Below are 16,707 nucleotides of genomic sequence, written 5' to 3'. Positions count from 1 at the left end.
TATAACCCTAACCTTCTTCCTGATGTAGTGATTTTGTAGATTAAGATAATTGTGATTGGGTAGGTTCTGTGTAAAGGACAATTATGAGGTATTTTGTGGCTTTGCCTGTTATTGGCAAAGGGCCTGCTGAGTGATAATATCCTGAACAGTAGTTCCCAATTTGTGAGAATGCCCAAGTGATCCCCCTTGCCCTTGAGGGAGGATCTGGGGAGGTTGAGAACCTGTGTCAAACGAATATCAGGAACCTGGCATTCCTGTAGGGATACTGGCTGAAGGACAATGTATATCAGAATTATACCTTAGCCCTAGAGAGACACTTATGGATGTAAAACTAACCCACAGTATTTCTCCTTCTGCCCACAACCTCTTCCAACAGAAGGTCACCTTTTCGCTTCCGTCACCTTTCACCTTTTGCATATGGGGAGGGAATTTGACAACTGAAAAATGCCCAAGGCCATTTCAGCCACCCCAATTCCCAATTTGGCTCTCAATTCAATCCGTCCCAGGATTATGTTTTCACTTTCCCCCTGGAAACACCAGTACCATTATCTCTTTGAAGGATCAGTTCTCAGGGATAAGCAAAAGGACCCTAAGCAAGAAGTTCCATTACAACCATTGACTGGCATGTTCGTGGCAGGAACCTTGGGGGTATGGATTAATGAAAAGAACTTTTCATACCTTTTCTATGAACATAGCTGTGTGTCTAGGAGAAAATGGGGTCTTTTTCTTATGTGGGGGGAACACCTCTTCCCCAAGATGGATGTTGTCAGTGGGGAACAAACTCTACCTGTTCCTCTCATGGGACATATTCAGAAAAGAGTGCCACTAGTAATCCCACTGTTAGTAATCCTGGGAATAGGGACAGCAGTTGGAACAGGTGCAGGTGGAATGACACACTCCATAATACAGTTTAGGCACTGAGGAACTCCAAGAAAGCCTAAGCCAAATTGCTGGAACCTTGGTTGAGGTCCAAGATCAAATAGACTCCTTGGCAACAGTGGTTTTTCAAAACCGGCATGCCATAGACCTCTTAACTGCTGAGAAAGGTGGGCTGTGTGTATTCCTGGGAGAAGACTGCCGTTTCTATATGAATAAATCAGGTGTGGTCCAAGAAATAGCCAAAGATTTGCGGGACCGGGAATCCAAGATTGGACAGAGGCTGCAAGGGGCAGATGCATAGTTCTCTTGGTTACCTGGGACTGGTTGGATTAAACAAATGCTATTTCTACTGTTATGTTGGATTGCAAGCCTAGCCTTTCTTCCTTGCGTGATACTCAGAAAACTAGTTTTGAGGTCAGTAAAGGAAATAGAGGTTGAAAAAGAATTAGTTTTAATGGAAAGCCTTATTGACCATAGGATTGCCCCATATCCCTATGATAAGGATGAGATTTCAGACACAGGTACATATGTTCAACTTGCACCCTGGAGACTGGAGAGAATGCTTTCATAGGATAAGCCCTAAGAGCTATTCCATATGTATTACTTGTCTTTTTCTTTCTCGCTGCTATATATCATTATTTTGCATTAAGTATGTTATGCCAAAGATTATATGTTTGCATTATTGATTTAAAGCTCTGTAGTAGGCTAGACTCAATTATAGCTAAAAATAGAGTATAGAAGCGGGGAATAAAATAGGACTTAAAGTGAGATTTGGGCATTAAGAGTGATCCAGTGATGTGCAGTCAGGGGAGGCAGGGAAGGCAGAGCCTCACCGCTCTCATCATGAAAATTAAAAACAAATTACTCTGGGAAGCCGCAAAAGTGGCTGGGAGAGGCACGCGGCTTGGTTTAGCCTCCCTGGACATTGCAGCATCAGCCCCAAGTGCACTGATCTCACCATTTTTTGCATTGGGCGAGCCCGGTATCCTTGCAAGGGGAATGGGACCATGTGTGCAGGGGAAGGGGACCGCGGCTCACGCTGATCTGAGGCTGGCGCTTCCGAGCCTCCTGCACACGTGGTCCCATTCCCCTTGCAAGGATCCTGGGCTCACCCGATGCAAAAAATGCCTAGGTAACATCATCAGTGCTAGAAGGGAGTGGGGAGGGGGAGGAGGAGAAAGGAGAAGTTTCTCTTCTCAGAAATGTCAGAAAGGGACAGGCAGGCTGCCACAGGTCCACTGAGAAGACATTTCTGAGAAGAGAAACTTCTCCTTTCTCCCCCCTCCCTTCTAGCACTGATAATATCATGTTACCTAGGCATTTTTTGCATCGGGCGAGCCCGGGATCCTTGCAAGAGGAATGGGATCACGTGTGCAGGAGGCTCCTCAGTGCCAGCCTCAGATTAGCGCAGCCGCGGTCCCCTTCATGTTGGCTCAGGAAGGAGGGGAATGGGACCACGTGTGCAGGGGAAGGGGACCGCGGCTGCACTAATCTGAGGCTGGCGCTGAGGAGCATCCTGCACATGTGATCCCATTCCTCTCGCAAGGATCCCTGGCTCGCCCGATGCAAAAAATGCCTAGGTAACATGATATCATCAGTGCTAGAAGGGAGTGGGGAGGGAGGAGGAGAAAGGAGAAGTTTCTCTTCTCAGAAATGTCTTCTCAGTGGAGCTGTGGCAGCCTGCCTGTCCCTTTCTGACTTTTCTGAGAAGAGAAACTTCTCCGGTCGGGCTGTGCCCGTGCGATTGGAGCAACCACGCGGTTTGATGACGTCACCAGCCTCACCAGCCATAAACCTCACCGCACGTCACTGGAGTGATCATACGGGGTCAGGCTGGATAGCCTCTCGGGGACCCTTTCATGTTGTTATTATAAAGTAAAAGACAGAGTTTGGAGCTCGCAAAAGAACAGGAAGTATGAAGCTTAGCCGCAGAGTTCAGTTAAAGTTCTCACAAAACCTCAAAGTTCAGCTAAAGCCATGTAGCCATTATGAGACTAGAGCTCCATACCTGCAGTCCAGACAAAAGTGGAAGCAAGACAGTATCTGCTTATAAGGCCTCTTTCCTCAAGGTAACCAATCAGAAATGGGTTAAGTATTTCCGTGTTGTGCTACTTTTGACAAAGTATAAGAATGTGTGCTTCTATTAGAAGAGTTGTTTAGAAATTACATGCTAGCCTTTGACTAGCTTTTCTGAACCTGGCTGCCAAATAAACTTCTCCTTGAGACGTCTAAGGCCTGTTATTTTCTGCAACATTACCTGAAATAATCCAGTTTGTTCTATTGTTTACTTCGTTTATGGTGACAAAATAAGGAGATGTCAGATTAACAAGATAACCCTCATCTTCCACAATAAAATAGAGAGGAAGGTTTACTACTGGAAATTTCATCCGCAGCGCCTAAAGACAAATGTACCATAGAGACAGAGATGTTAAAATCATTTTATATAATGTTACCAATGTAGTGCACGGTTTTGAATGAGATAGCATTCAGACAACATAGGGTCTACAAAAACCTACTTAAAGTTGCCAAATTCAAGTCAAGTGTCAGTGGGACTTTTGTTTTGAGAATATTTTTTTCCATTTGAAAGGTAAGAAGTTAGAGAAAGTGATTTAAGAAGAGATACTTTGTGTATTATTTTGCATCTTCTTCTCCCACTCACAGATGTCTTACAGGGGAGGAATGGGCAATTAATTTTCCCAAGGGGCCATTTGAGAAACTGGGATTGTTGTGGAGGACCAAACCAATAACTTCTGGCTTCACTCTGCCCACTCACCCAGAAAGCCATCCTTCAACCCAGGCAGCAGTGGGTGGCTGAGCCCAAGCCCTCACGCGATGACCACTGCCACCAGCACCACCACCTCATTCCTTAGGCCGTTCCAGGTGAGGGGTGAAGGGCTGCACAGGTGCAGAAAAGTCATTTGCGTTCTTGCCGTCCTGTGACTGCCAGCTGACTGAAGGAGCCTACAGTGACTGGGCAAGAGCTGGACTTGACTCATCTCTCCCCCCTCCCCCCCGTGGCATGCTTATTACATTTGATTTTTAATTACTGATTAACCTTACATGAGCCAGACAGGGACAGCCAAAGGGCTGGATGTAGCCTGGGGGCTGTAAAATGCTACGTCTGCTCTAGACGCCAATAGTCAATCCATAATCAGATCTTCAGACAGGACTCCCAGTGATTCCCTTTCTATCCCTTCATCTAAATCATTGATGAAGATGTTGAAGAGTACTGGCCTACAACAGAGCCTTGGGGTACCCCACTGCATACTTACCTCCATGTAGATGCAGTTCTGTTGAGGACCACTACACATTGAGTGGTTAGTCAGTCAGTTGTGAATCCATCTGATGGTGATGCTATCTAACCCCCATTTTTCTATCTTATCAAGTAGTAGGTTGTGGTCTACTTTACCAAACGTCTTACTGATGTTAAGGTAAACTATATCCTCAGCATTTTGCTGGCCCACTAATTTTGTCAGTTTGTGAAAGAATGCATAAGATTTATCTGGCATAATCTGATCTGATCTGTTTTTAAGAAACCCATGTTGGCTTCTAGTTAGGATTTTGCTTGCCTCTAGGGGGTGTTTGTAGATTCATTGCTTGATAATCTTTTCCAGAATCTTCCCAGGTATTGATGTATGACTGATAGGTCTGTAATATCCTGGATCAATTTCCTCCCTCCTTTTTTGAAGATAGGAATTACAACAGCTCTTTTGCAGTCATCTAGTGGTTCCCCAGTCTCCAGGATCTTTGAAAGATATGGCTCAGTGGTTTTGCAGTCACATCTGCCAGTTCCTTCAGAACCTTTGGGATATAATCCATCTGGTGATGTGAACTCATCTAGACTGGATATGTGTTCTCTTATCATTTTCTTGCTTATTTTGTCTTCCATTCCTAATCTGTGTTAAGCAGTTCTGCTTTCTCTCTGCTGCTTGTCACCTTCTTACTATTTTCTCCTATTAATGGATCAATTCCTAGACTTTTTTTCATGCTTTGTAAATGTTGAGAGAAACGTTTTGTTATTTTTGACATTTGTCACAAGTCTTAGTTCCTTTTGAGCCTTAGATTTCCTGACTTCATCTTTGCAGGTTTTGGTTATTTGTTGATATTTTGCCTTAATTATGTGCTCTTTTTCCACTTTTTATGCTTATCCTTTTTGGCTTTCAGTTTATCAGAGAGTTCTTTGTGCAGCCAAACTGGTTTCTTTTGAGTTCTCTTATTTTTCTTCCTCATTGGTATTGTTCTAGACTGGGCTTTTATAAGCTCACTTTTAAAGTTTCTCAAGCTTCTTGGGTTGTTTTCCATTGAGATGTCTTATCCATGGAGTCCTTCCCAGGTTCTCTCTAACTTTATTCAAATAAGCTTTCTTAAAGTCCAAGACTCTGGTTTGGCTTCCCCACCCCTATTCCTTGTGCTTGCATAATGTTGAATCCCAACATGGCATGGTCACTCCCTCCAAGGTTCCTATAATTTCATCTCTGTTAGTGGAATTAAGTCCTGGTTGGGGAGTTGAAGTCCACAATTCGGAAAGGTGCCAAGTTGGGAAACCCCTGCTCTAGTTCCCATCCCTACCTTTAGGAGACAAAGCTGTCTGCTAGATTTGTCAAGTTTGTCATTTCAAGAAAGGTATGTTTGCATATTAAATTTTCTGGGTATCAGAAGAAGAGAATATTTGTAGCTTAGGGTTAAACTGTGGGATTCTTCGCATACTGAGGATGTTACCTAGTTTAGTAATGAAATATCTGCAAAAAAACAACCAAGCTCAGAGAGTATTAAGGATGCACACTACCTATGTAGAGGCTTCTTGATCCGTATTGGGTGGTAAAAAAATAGTTGAACATTCCATTTTTGGAATTCTTTTCTTAGAGAGGTGTGCCTCTCACACTTTTTTAAAAAAAATACTGCTAATTAAATATGACATAGTTGATTGTATTTGTTTCTGAGTGTTACTGTGTCTTTGTAAACCCAGTCCCTATCTCCCAAAATTATTTCTAGAATGAAGCCCTTTCCAAACACATTAATTTAAGTAGGTGGCAGTTAAAGCTTACCTTCTCTTTACAGTCGGAAAAGGCAACAGAAAATGACAGCTTCATATTATCAGTACAACTGCACTCAGCTCGGCTTGATTTGTTAGCACACTGTTTGTACTTTCCAGAGGCCTGTGGAAAAGATATCTATTGATCTAAGACTGAACGGTGATCTGGTTTTTAAGTCAGTGACATTTTTGACTATCATTTGCTCACATGTAGGCTCTTAAACAGTAGAGTAGGGATGGAAAGGGATTTGCATCTGCTTTTCATTCTTAAAAGTGACTTGTAATTTATGAATACACTTGTATATTAACATTGTACTTGGAAAAAAAGCATAGAAGCAAGGTATTTTAAGTTTATTTAAGTCTTAAAAATCATGGCATTCAAAGGACAAAAATGATTAATAACCAAAACTTACTTTTGATCCTTCAAAATAATCTCTCAATCTAGGTTTAGTTGGATCTGCATTATAAATATTATCTGTGAGTGGAACAGCAATTCCCATTACAGATGGTGGTCTATAGTTCACCTATATCAACAATAACAACAAAAACTGTTGAGGAATACAAAGTGTACTTCAGCATCCTTTTTCTAATCCCAAACTCCTACTTATTAGTATTATTGATTCCTATGAAATTACGCTACCCTGATTCCACTGAAAGTGGTCTTTAAAAATTCTGCTAGGAATTGCAGTCTTCAGTACAATTTACGTAATGCATGTGCAAGAGATTTCCCATCCCAAAAAACATTAGCCAGCTAGTTGTTACTCATGTCTGTAATTATGACAAAGTGTTGTAAACTCTAGAGATACATGGATATAGTAATTTCTTCAAAACAAAGTGATGAGGTCAACAAATCCACAAACTTCAAATAAAGAATAGCGAAAGAAAATCCCTACCTACATATAAGGGATAGGTGGCTAAACACACAGGTTTTTTTTACTTACTAGACTATTGAAAGCAATCTAGTTCATAAAAGGCAAATGGATTACCTTCAGGAAATACATATATAAAATATCCACCCAATCCACACACAAAAGAGGGAATAGGTACACATGTATATATACAAGACAAATAAAGGATACATAATTTTACACACAGTTTAAGTGCAACACACCCATTTGCTTCCCACCACCCCTAGACTCCAACTCCATTTCACTCATGGGACCCAGGAACTACTCTTCTGGGGTTCCAAGAATCCTGTTGGAGTTCTGAAGCTTAGCTATGAATCTGTGACCTAAAATTGATGGGATCTCCTGGGTTTTTCTATAGTCCTGGAATCTGGAGATGCAAAGGAAATTAGAAGGGCATGGTTGGTACTGATGGATCCAAAAGTCAGGGCTAGGTTTGAATTATCCTCTCCAAAGAGGTTGAAAAAGATGGCTTGCAGCACTTTTCATTCGGGCTTCAAAATGTGCAGGAGAAAAAAAAAGTAATACTGGAATAGGCACTTTAAGCTTTCACGTTATGCTGCTATATGCTGGGGCCTAAATCCAAACATTGCACAGTCCTAATGTTTTAGGACAAATAGCTCTGACCAAGAACTTTGCAGTGACTGGATTTCTGCTTTCACTATATAATATGATTGTATAGTTGGGGCAACAGAGGCAAAGATCAGGGTATGCAACAAAAAAAAATGTTTTGCAACAAAACACCAGATGGGAGATCTTCAGATTTCTTAAAAATGATATTTCTAAACAGATTTATTTGTAGGTGACTTTCAATAAAAAGTGCTAAAAACAGTTAAAATTAGAAAAAACTGAATAGAAAAGTGAAAAACCAAGATGATGGGAAGCCTGGGAATGGGAATCTTCTCTACCAGTCAGACACCCCAAGGCCAAGCAACAGAGTCAAGTTCTTAGGCTCTGCATAAGGTCAGGAGTTTTTGGGTGGACCTCATCTCTGACTGAAGAATATTCCAGAGGGCAGGGCCCAGGGCATTAAAAATCTTTTTCCTGGGCCCCACAAGCCAACTTTTTGCCTGATGGGATCTGAAGTAGGCTCTTTCCCCAGGAACGAGTGCGGCAGGCTAGTCCCATCACAATGAGATGATTTCTCAGATAACATACTTTATCATTGTAGATGGCCACTGTACTTGTACCCCCTTTTTTATATGTGTCATGTACTCTGTAACTTTTTTGCTGCCTATACTTCTTGCTTTGGTAACATCAATCAATGTTCTCCTCTAAGTATGGTAAAAAAAATCAAGATGACAGTTATGAGATTGAAGCTCTGTCTGCTTTTTACGTGGATTGCACACACAATAAACATACAAATATGAGCAGAGTTTCAGCAACCCCTTGTGGCTGCCATCTTGACTTTTTTTAATCTCACCTTGGGGACATCCCTGCATCAATTGAGAGTTTCTCTTAACTTCTAGCGTCCATATGGAGCGTCAGGAAGACTAGACAGAGCTGGAATGATTGTACCCTGAAGATTGTCAAATTCTCTCAACCTTGTTTACCTCATAATTACACTTATAATACAATACAATACAATACAATACAATACAATACAATACAATACAATACAATACAATAGTAGAGTTGGAAGGGACCTTGGAGGTCTTCTAGTCCAACCCCCTGCCTAGGCAGGAAACCCTATACCGTTTCAACTTGATAGGTTGCTAAGCAATGCTATCTCACAAATAAACAAAGCACACTCAGCTATATCTTACCCATGGCAAATTTGCTATAGTTTCCTTATACTTTAAAAATAATAATTTATTTCCTAATTAAAGGAATGATTACAATGTAATTCAGTTGCATACTTTGATCCCAGGTGCCTGATTAGGTCCATCTCTGAAACAGTGGTGGCCAGAGACCATATTGCTACATCTTTGTTTTCTCCTGTCTAGAGCATTTTGAAAATTCTTCAGTATCCTTACCGGCAGAACCTTCAAATATTTACTGATCCCCGAATAATTGTACCCGAAGGTATTCGCCGAAGACAGCCAGTCGGATGAAGACAGTTTATAAGGTAGAACATAGTGTGCTGCTTTAAGGTAGGAGCAGGAACTCTTCAAGGTTAATACAATACATAGAACATCACATAAGAGGCTGCCATGTGGCAGAATCACAGCTAAGGTAGTTTTACCCTAGGGATGATAATTAAAAAGCATAATATTAATTTGCCCCAATATAAAATAAATAATTATTATCCCATCATAAGACATTATCTACAAAAGCTCAAACATTAAAATGGTTAAATAGCTAAGCTGTCTTTCATTACAATAGTTCAAGAATTCTAGGTGGGAGAAATATATCTTCAGTGGAGACATTATTTGTACATTGAAATACAGCAAATATAATGTATGCATTTTAAGAGAATCTTTCAAGTCAGCTAATGAGAAACAATAACACAAAAATTCTCCATTTTAAAAAGTATATATTGTTGCTTTCAGAAATCTTGCAGTGTAGTCCTAGAAATACTAGGAATTTAATTGGGCACAAGATAGTACATGTCACAATTTAATGTACGGTAGTTAGACTGGACCAGATGAATTCCTGCCTTCATACAAGAAGAAGAGTTCTGCTGGCAGTTTGCTTGAATGTGAGTAAAACTCTATATTGAATTGCGGATCCTGCTTTATCAACATATGCACTGTAATCTCATGAAACATTATGACATGTTTAAGTACATGTGAGCAAAGTTTCCATTTAAGCTGCCTGGTTTCCACCTGAGAAAATCTGCAGAAAGGAAAACACCTGTTTGCGAGGTGCTGTCTTATATATTTGAGAATTTCTGGTCTGTTTTGATATTATTGATCATAGCATCTTCTGGACCACCTGCAGGGAGGTTTGGGGGCATTGTTTTGAAGTAATTCTGCTCATTACTTCTGAATGGTTTCTATCGGTTGCAGTGGAGAAGGAGAGGTTGTCCCATAACCGCTAATTAAGGCATACATCAACCTCTTGCTTTGTAACATTTACATGAAACTCCTGGGAGAGTCATCCAATGTGCTGATGGACTATGCTATGCTATGCTATGCTATGCTATGCTATGCTATGCTAATACTCTGTATGCTGTCAGATCCTGCTGTTCTGATTTGCTGCCTTTTTGGAGACTGTTAAGGTCTGAACAGGAAAGAACAGGTTCAGATTGAATCAAAGCATGAACGAGTTGCAGTTTATACATCATGGTTCTTCGTTGGTATCAGTGTTATCCATAAACAGACAGGCATTTCCTGTCCAGGAACACGATCATGGTTTAGGGGTCCTTCTGTATCTAAGAGGGATTAAAATTAAATATGAGGGAATAGTCTCTTTGATGTGCTAATGCTCTAATGTTTGGAATTTACTTCGCCAAAAGGCCCTCAGACCTTAGTTTTTATGCCTATGGCTCCCAGGGTTCTATCCTGTTTCCCCAAAAATAATACCTCCCTGGATAATAAGCCCATCAGATGTCAGCGTTCCAAATATCATGTAGAATTACATGAGCGCATGTGCCAAAATAATCCCTGTTTTTTTGGGGGGGGGGATCAAAAGAAAATTTCAGGGAAACACGGTAGAAATTACTGAGAAGGTTCCATTGTTGAGCTGGCCATTTTTATCCTTTTGTTGCCTGGGGTTTATATCTTTGGTTTTTCTAATATTAATATGAAATTTTACAATTTATATATCTGTTTTTACATTGTTATTTTATCTGATTATTTTGCAGAATCAGATATGGAAAATCCCTCCTCCCTCCCTCCCTTCTTCCTTCCTTCTTTTCCCTTCTTCCAGTGGTGGTTTTCAAAAAAATTAGGACCTATTCTGTAGGTGTGGCTTATTTTGTGGGCGTGGCTTGGTGGTCATGCAACCGGGTGTGAGTGACCAACTTGTAAAATGTTGTGAAACTCATTTAACAACACTTTTGCTTAGCAACCAATATTTTGGGCTCAGTTGTGATCATAAGTTCTCTTTCTTTTCCTTCCTTCTGTTTCCTTTCTTTCTTCTGTCTCTCGCTCCTTCTTTCTTTCTTTGTTTTCTTCCTTTGTTTTCCTTCCTTCCCTTCTTCCTTTATTTCTTGTGTGTCTCTCTCTCCCTCCCTCTTTCCTTCCTTCCTTCCTTCCTTCCTTCCTTCCTTCCTTCCTTCCTTCCTTCCTTCCTTCCTTCCACATGGCAATTGATCCTGGGAAGTCTATTGTGGCTGGAAGCACACAGCTTCCTTCATCTTAGAGTTCACTATCTACCTGTGTGGTGGCAGGAATAAACTTGGGAATTGAAGGGATGACAACCACTGGTTGAGAATACCTGAAGAAGATCATTTGTTTACAACTCTTTGAACTACTCCCTGTTTATTCTGACCTGTATATTAGTTCAGACTGGAATCTCTGTGTTATAGTTAATACTCTTTAATATTCATTCCCTATATTATACCTATCCCGAGAAGAGATTTATACTTAAGCAGATCAAAACAAGTTTATTGTGCAATATGTATTGGATAGAAAGGGCTCGCCTAAACATTTGAGATCTAGCTACATAGTAAACTCTATCAAACAATTGAGCAAAACAGTTTGGGTATTACCTGTTCAAAAAATTTACTGTGAACAAAGATTTTCAATATATAACTATGATTATCATCCCAGTAATCTTGTGTACTCAGATCCAGTAGAGTAGGCTTTCCAACTATTGCTCTCATCAGATACTGATGAAACACTATGAAAGCTGTGGATTGAAACAACCATGAAAATTATATTTATTTTTACTATTGGTTTTCTGCAGAATAATTTCATGTAAGAAGAGGAACACCTATTATTTTACAGACCATTTACGCAGATTATAATTTCTGAAAAACAAATAAAGTTAAATAAAGATCTTAACTGGAGCTAGTAATTGCACATTGTTCCACATAAAGCCCAATTTAAGGTTTTGCCTCAATATAAAGAATCACACATAAATAAATCATAGTACCACTTTCTGACCCTATGCAGGTATTCAGTCTGCACAAGGAATGAGAGATTGGAATCATGCTAGTGTCAGGCATGTAGTTATGTTCTTTTTAGGAACTTTGGCCTGCCACACTTTTTATTAATTTCCTATGCTGTTTCATTAGTGTAGTAGTTGTGAGGGGGGAATAGAAAGGAGTAGGATTGTGGAATGTATTGTTATCATTCTTTTATAGAAGCCAAGGTCATCTTTTGTCGGAGGGGGCTGGAAAAGACTTTTTCTATACCAGGATTAGAGGATGACCAAAAGTTGAAAGGAATGGAGATTCAAGCCATCCCCATGCAGTCATCTCTGATGGACTTACCGGACCATCTCGGACAACTAAAAGTGATTGCATGCTCCCCCTCCTTCCCACCAGCTTGGAAGCAAGTCTTGGAAAAAAAACCTGGAATGGAGGTTTTGACTCCTTCCAGACGGCAATAAATGAAATGACTTATTACCCAGCAACTAAGTGGGAGACAGATTCCCTTTCAAAATGGGAATTTTAATCCAGGCAGCAAGAAGGGATTTGGCCATCATCTTTCACTTGCCAGCCACCACAAATTGGGCTGCAACCAGTAAATGAAGCAAAACCAGATTGGGTTTTCTTCCCAGAGTATGGATGGATGAGATGCCACTGGCCACCTCCTTTGCCATCAGCATGGGAAAATCCTCCAAGCCAGCAGAGGCCACCTACTTGGCCCATAACTCCTCCAAGCCAGCAGGAGGGTCCTTGGCACATAAACCCCCCTAGCCAGCCATCATTGGTTGAGCTGCAACCTGTGAAGCAGGCAACCCCGGGATGGGTCTTAACCCCAGGTCATGGATGGGAGGAATGCCAGTGGGCACCTGCCCTCCCTCAGCAGATGGCACCATGGCAGAAAACTGGGCAGTGGCCAACCGAGGGATTGACCTCCCCACCGGTTCCAGTCTCCCCTGCAAGGCCCCATAAGGTTCTTACCCCACCTTCCTACAGAGAAGCAATCTCCGCCATGGAAGAAGGGATTACCAAAGAGAGGCCTGCAGGATGGGAAGCAGGACAAGGTGCATCTGCAATGTCCCAAAAGGTTCTTACCCCACCTTCCTACAGAGACGCAATCTCCACCAGGGAAGAAGGGTTTACCAAGGGGGAAGCTGCAAGGTGGAGAGCAGTCCAATGTGATGAGGAGGTTCCGAAGTTTAGGGATGTAACTAGGTTCCATTCCTCAAGGGGGCGAATAAAATGCCACCATTGCTGTCAACTCGGCCACAGAGCATCAGAGTGCTTGGCTCCAGCCCCAATGCCACAAACGTGTGCACCAACCACCACGGCGGTAAAGAGAGGGCCCCAGATGCCACCACAGAAAAGTCATGTGGGCCAACAACCTCTGGAAGAGGATCCCCAACTTAAGGTGATGAAGTGTCTTACCAAAGGGGAGGTCTCGGAGGAGGAAAAGGGCAAACAATCTCCGGAGGAGGATCCCCAACTAAAGGTGATGAAGAGTCCTACCAAGGGGGAGGCCTCGGAGGGGGAAATGCCCAAACGATCTCTGGAAGAGGATCCCGAACTTAAGGTGACGAAGAGTTCTACCAAGGGGGAGGCCTCGGGGGAGGAAAAAAGCCAGCCGTGGATGATTGAATCCAAGAGCCCAGAACCTACAGCACCTGCAGCAGAGAGCCCTAAATGGCCATGGGAAGAGGTCGCAATGGACTTCATCGTGGAACTCCCAGACAGCAGTGGGAATAGAGTAATTTGGACAGTTATTGATTTGTTTTCTAAGCAGGCACACTTCATTGCTTGCTCAGGATTGCCATCCGCAAACGAATTAGCGAAAATGTTTGTGAATCACATTTATCGCCTGCACGGAGTACCCAAGAGGATCATTTCAGACCGCGGAGTCCAGTTCACAGCCAAGTTCTTGAGAGAGGTCCTGAGATCCATTGGGTCCACACAAGAACTGAGCTCAGAGGTTCATCCCCAGCATGTACTGCGCAGCAGATAGAGCCAATGCGGTGGTGGAACAATACCTCCGGTGTTTTGTGGACTATCAACAAGACAACTGGTCAGACTTGCTACCCTTCGCCGAAGTGGCGTACAACGATGCGGTCCACAGCAGCACTGGATTTACTCCTTTCCAGATTACCAGCAGCATGGAATTTGTTGCCATGCCTGAGTTGCCTAGAGAACCTCCTTCCTTCATGTCTTTGAGCGAATGGATGGACATGCTAAAGAAAGGATGGGAGAATACGAAGAAGGCTCTAGCAGTTGTGGCAGAAGCCTACCAGAAGCAAGCTGAGAAACATCGCTCGCTCCAAAACCCCTACCGTGTGGGGGACAAAGTTTTTGTGTCTACCAAATACATAAGATTAGGAATGCCTAGTGAGGAATTGGGTCCAAAATTTCTAGGTCCATTCCAAATAGTGAAGATAGTTAACTCAGTTACAGTTCAACTCAGTCTACTCAGAAGTCTAGGGAAATTTGACCCAGAATTTCATTGTAGCTTGTTGAAACCAGTAATTGGGTCTAACAGAAGAGCATCCAACCAAGCTCACTCTCCTCCTGTAGTGATAGAAGGGGAAACACAATCTGAGGTGGAAAAAATTGTAGACTCCAGGCTGAATAGGGGTCGCTTACAGTACTTAGTGCGTTGGAAAGGTTACCCTTGGTCTGAAGCTACTTGGGTGAACAGTGGGAACCTAAAAGTGGAGAAGTTAGTAAAGCAATTCCATGAGAAGTTTCCCAATAGGCCTGGGGGGAGGAGAGGTGGTTAATTTTGTTATGTTAACTTTTATGTTATTCTGTTTGCAGGAAACATTTTTCTTCTGAGGAGAGGCCGCCTGTCAGGCCTGTAGTTATGTTCTTTTTAGGATCTTTGGCCTGCCACACTTTTTATTAATTTCCTATGCTGTTTCATTAGTGTAGTAGTTGGGAGGGGGGAATAGAAAGGAGTAGGATTGTGGAATGTATTGTTATCATTCTTTTATAGAAGCCAAGGTCATCTTTTGTCTCCGCACCTCGACACCTGACTGGAAGCAGAGGGGTGTAGATGCCAGCGTGGAAGATGAAGATTGGACCATGTGATGGATTGTGGGTGTGGGGATAAGATCATGAACTTTCAACTAGGTGGAATCCCAGGAAGCAAATCAGATTTGGGGTTTCATAGCACAATGCCAAAATGTCTGTCTTATTAAATTGGAACTTTAAGGAAGGTTTTGTCTTTGATTCTGATTTAATTCTGCATGATATTTGGAACGCTGACAGCTAGTTTCTGCCATTCAACTTAACATAAAGTTGGATGAATGAGTTTCACATTTGCATAAGGGCTGTTGTGTGAGAAAGCCAACACATAACCGTACAATATTTGGATAGTTCTGAACATGTTTCCTACCACCCTGTTTGAATTTTCCAATCCACTTGTTTACAAGCCATTTCTTCTCCAGTGACATCAGTGTCATAATGTATACACTATAACTCTCAAGAATCAAAACAATGCTTTGTAGTAGTAGGAATTACCCTGCCACTCCTGAAACTCCACCCCATAAACTTTCTGTTTATAATGATTTAGTACTGAGTCCTCTGGGAAAGTGCCTTAGGTGAGAGATATTTAGGTTGGTGACTATTTTTCAATTGATTGCAAAAAGGGAGTGAAACACCTAAAAATTAAAAAAAAATACAATGGTAAGAAAAATCAAAGATGTACAGTACAGGAATAGAATAGGTGGAACTTCTGGTTGATTTCACAGTGTTGGGAGGCCTTCGGGCCATAGCCATCTTGCAGGGATGGTGAAGAAAGGAGAGGCGTTTCATGGATGGCAAGGAACTAGAAATTCCTCATCAGGACAGAAACAACCTCTCCCGATCAGTGGCAGGGGTGGCAGTCATTTTCCGATGGTTGTCTTGAAGCTGGGGCAACTGAACTAAGAATCGTGCTGGAGCGGTGTTTGGACAGAGCTGGGTGAAATAACTGCCAATTCTCAAGTAAAGAAAATTTTTGGAAATTTGAAATCGATGGTCTTAAATTAATTCCAGAGCTTGGAATAGTGGCTATTTTGCACTTGTGGAAAAAACAGAAAACGCTGAGACTACAAAATAAAAAGCCCAAGAAGAATTCGTGCAATTGGGAAGCGAGGGAAAACCAAAGCATTAAAAAACAACAATAATTTTCAGGAGAAAATAGAATTTTTATGTTTATTTTAAACTCCCTGAATATTTTGATTAACTAGTAAGTCATATGGAATAGAAATTCAGAGTGCCATCTATTGGACAAAAAATGTGCTACAAAGTTTAGCAGTTTTGGTGAGCAGAATATGTGCTAAGAACAAAACAGATAAAACAAGAGCTGGAAGATTTTACCTTGGCTATAAAGAAGAAGATAATTTGGACATTGTGAGAAAATTTAAGAAGTGCTTGTGTTTCTCTTTTGTCCTTTTCTTTGCTCTCTTTGAAGAAAACTAATTGTTAACTGGATTTGTTTATTTTTAGAATTGGGTTACTATTAGATATATTAATATAGCATAGCACTCTACTTTTGAAGAGAAGACAATAACTGAAGAAAAGAAGAAAAACAAGGAAATTAAATAGACTTTAAATTTGGACTAACTATGAAGAGAGATATTTGGGGAAGTTTTAAAAGATTGTTATATTGTTCTAAAATGGAGTTTCAGATATATGGAGAAATACTTTTGATGTTAAAAGAAGCAAGTGACTCTTTGATAGGTAATAAAGAAACAGAAAATGTGTTTAAACATACATAAAAGAAAATAGAGGGAGAATTTGAAGGGGGGGGATGTAAATGAAATACAAGAAGCTAAAAATTTAGAAGAGGAAGAAGTATAAAATAAAAATCAACTAGACAATGCCACAGAACCTATAGAAAGGTAGAAAGAGTAGAGAGGAAAAGGAGAAAGCCCTCC

General features: G+C 41.3%; 1 protein-coding gene across 1 annotated transcript in view; it reads right to left on the bottom strand.

Moving 5' to 3' along the window:
• The window catches only part of LOC309386186 (cation channel sperm-associated auxiliary subunit beta-like), an 80,142-nt gene that overhangs the window by 10,483 nt on the left and 52,952 nt on the right, over positions 1–16,707 (bottom strand). Inside the window, exons 16-20 of the mRNA XM_081941292.1 lie at positions 11,414–11,553; positions 8,793–9,002; positions 6,325–6,435; positions 5,925–6,035; positions 3,137–3,275 (exon numbers count right to left, since the gene is read on the bottom strand). Of these exons, the coding sequence (XP_081797418.1) occupies positions 3,137–3,275; positions 5,925–6,035; positions 6,325–6,435; positions 8,793–9,002; positions 11,414–11,553 (711 nt within the window). The remainder of the gene's footprint in view (positions 1–3,136; positions 3,276–5,924; positions 6,036–6,324; positions 6,436–8,792; positions 9,003–11,413; positions 11,554–16,707) is intronic.

The sequence above is a fragment of the Natrix helvetica genome (genome assembly GCF_964273705.1).
Source record: "Natrix helvetica genome assembly, chromosome: 1".
Classification (NCBI taxonomy): domain Eukaryota; kingdom Metazoa; phylum Chordata; class Lepidosauria; order Squamata; family Natricidae; genus Natrix; species Natrix helvetica.
The sequence above is the reverse complement of the archived record's forward strand: the minus strand, read 5'-3'. Positions and strand labels throughout refer to the sequence as shown.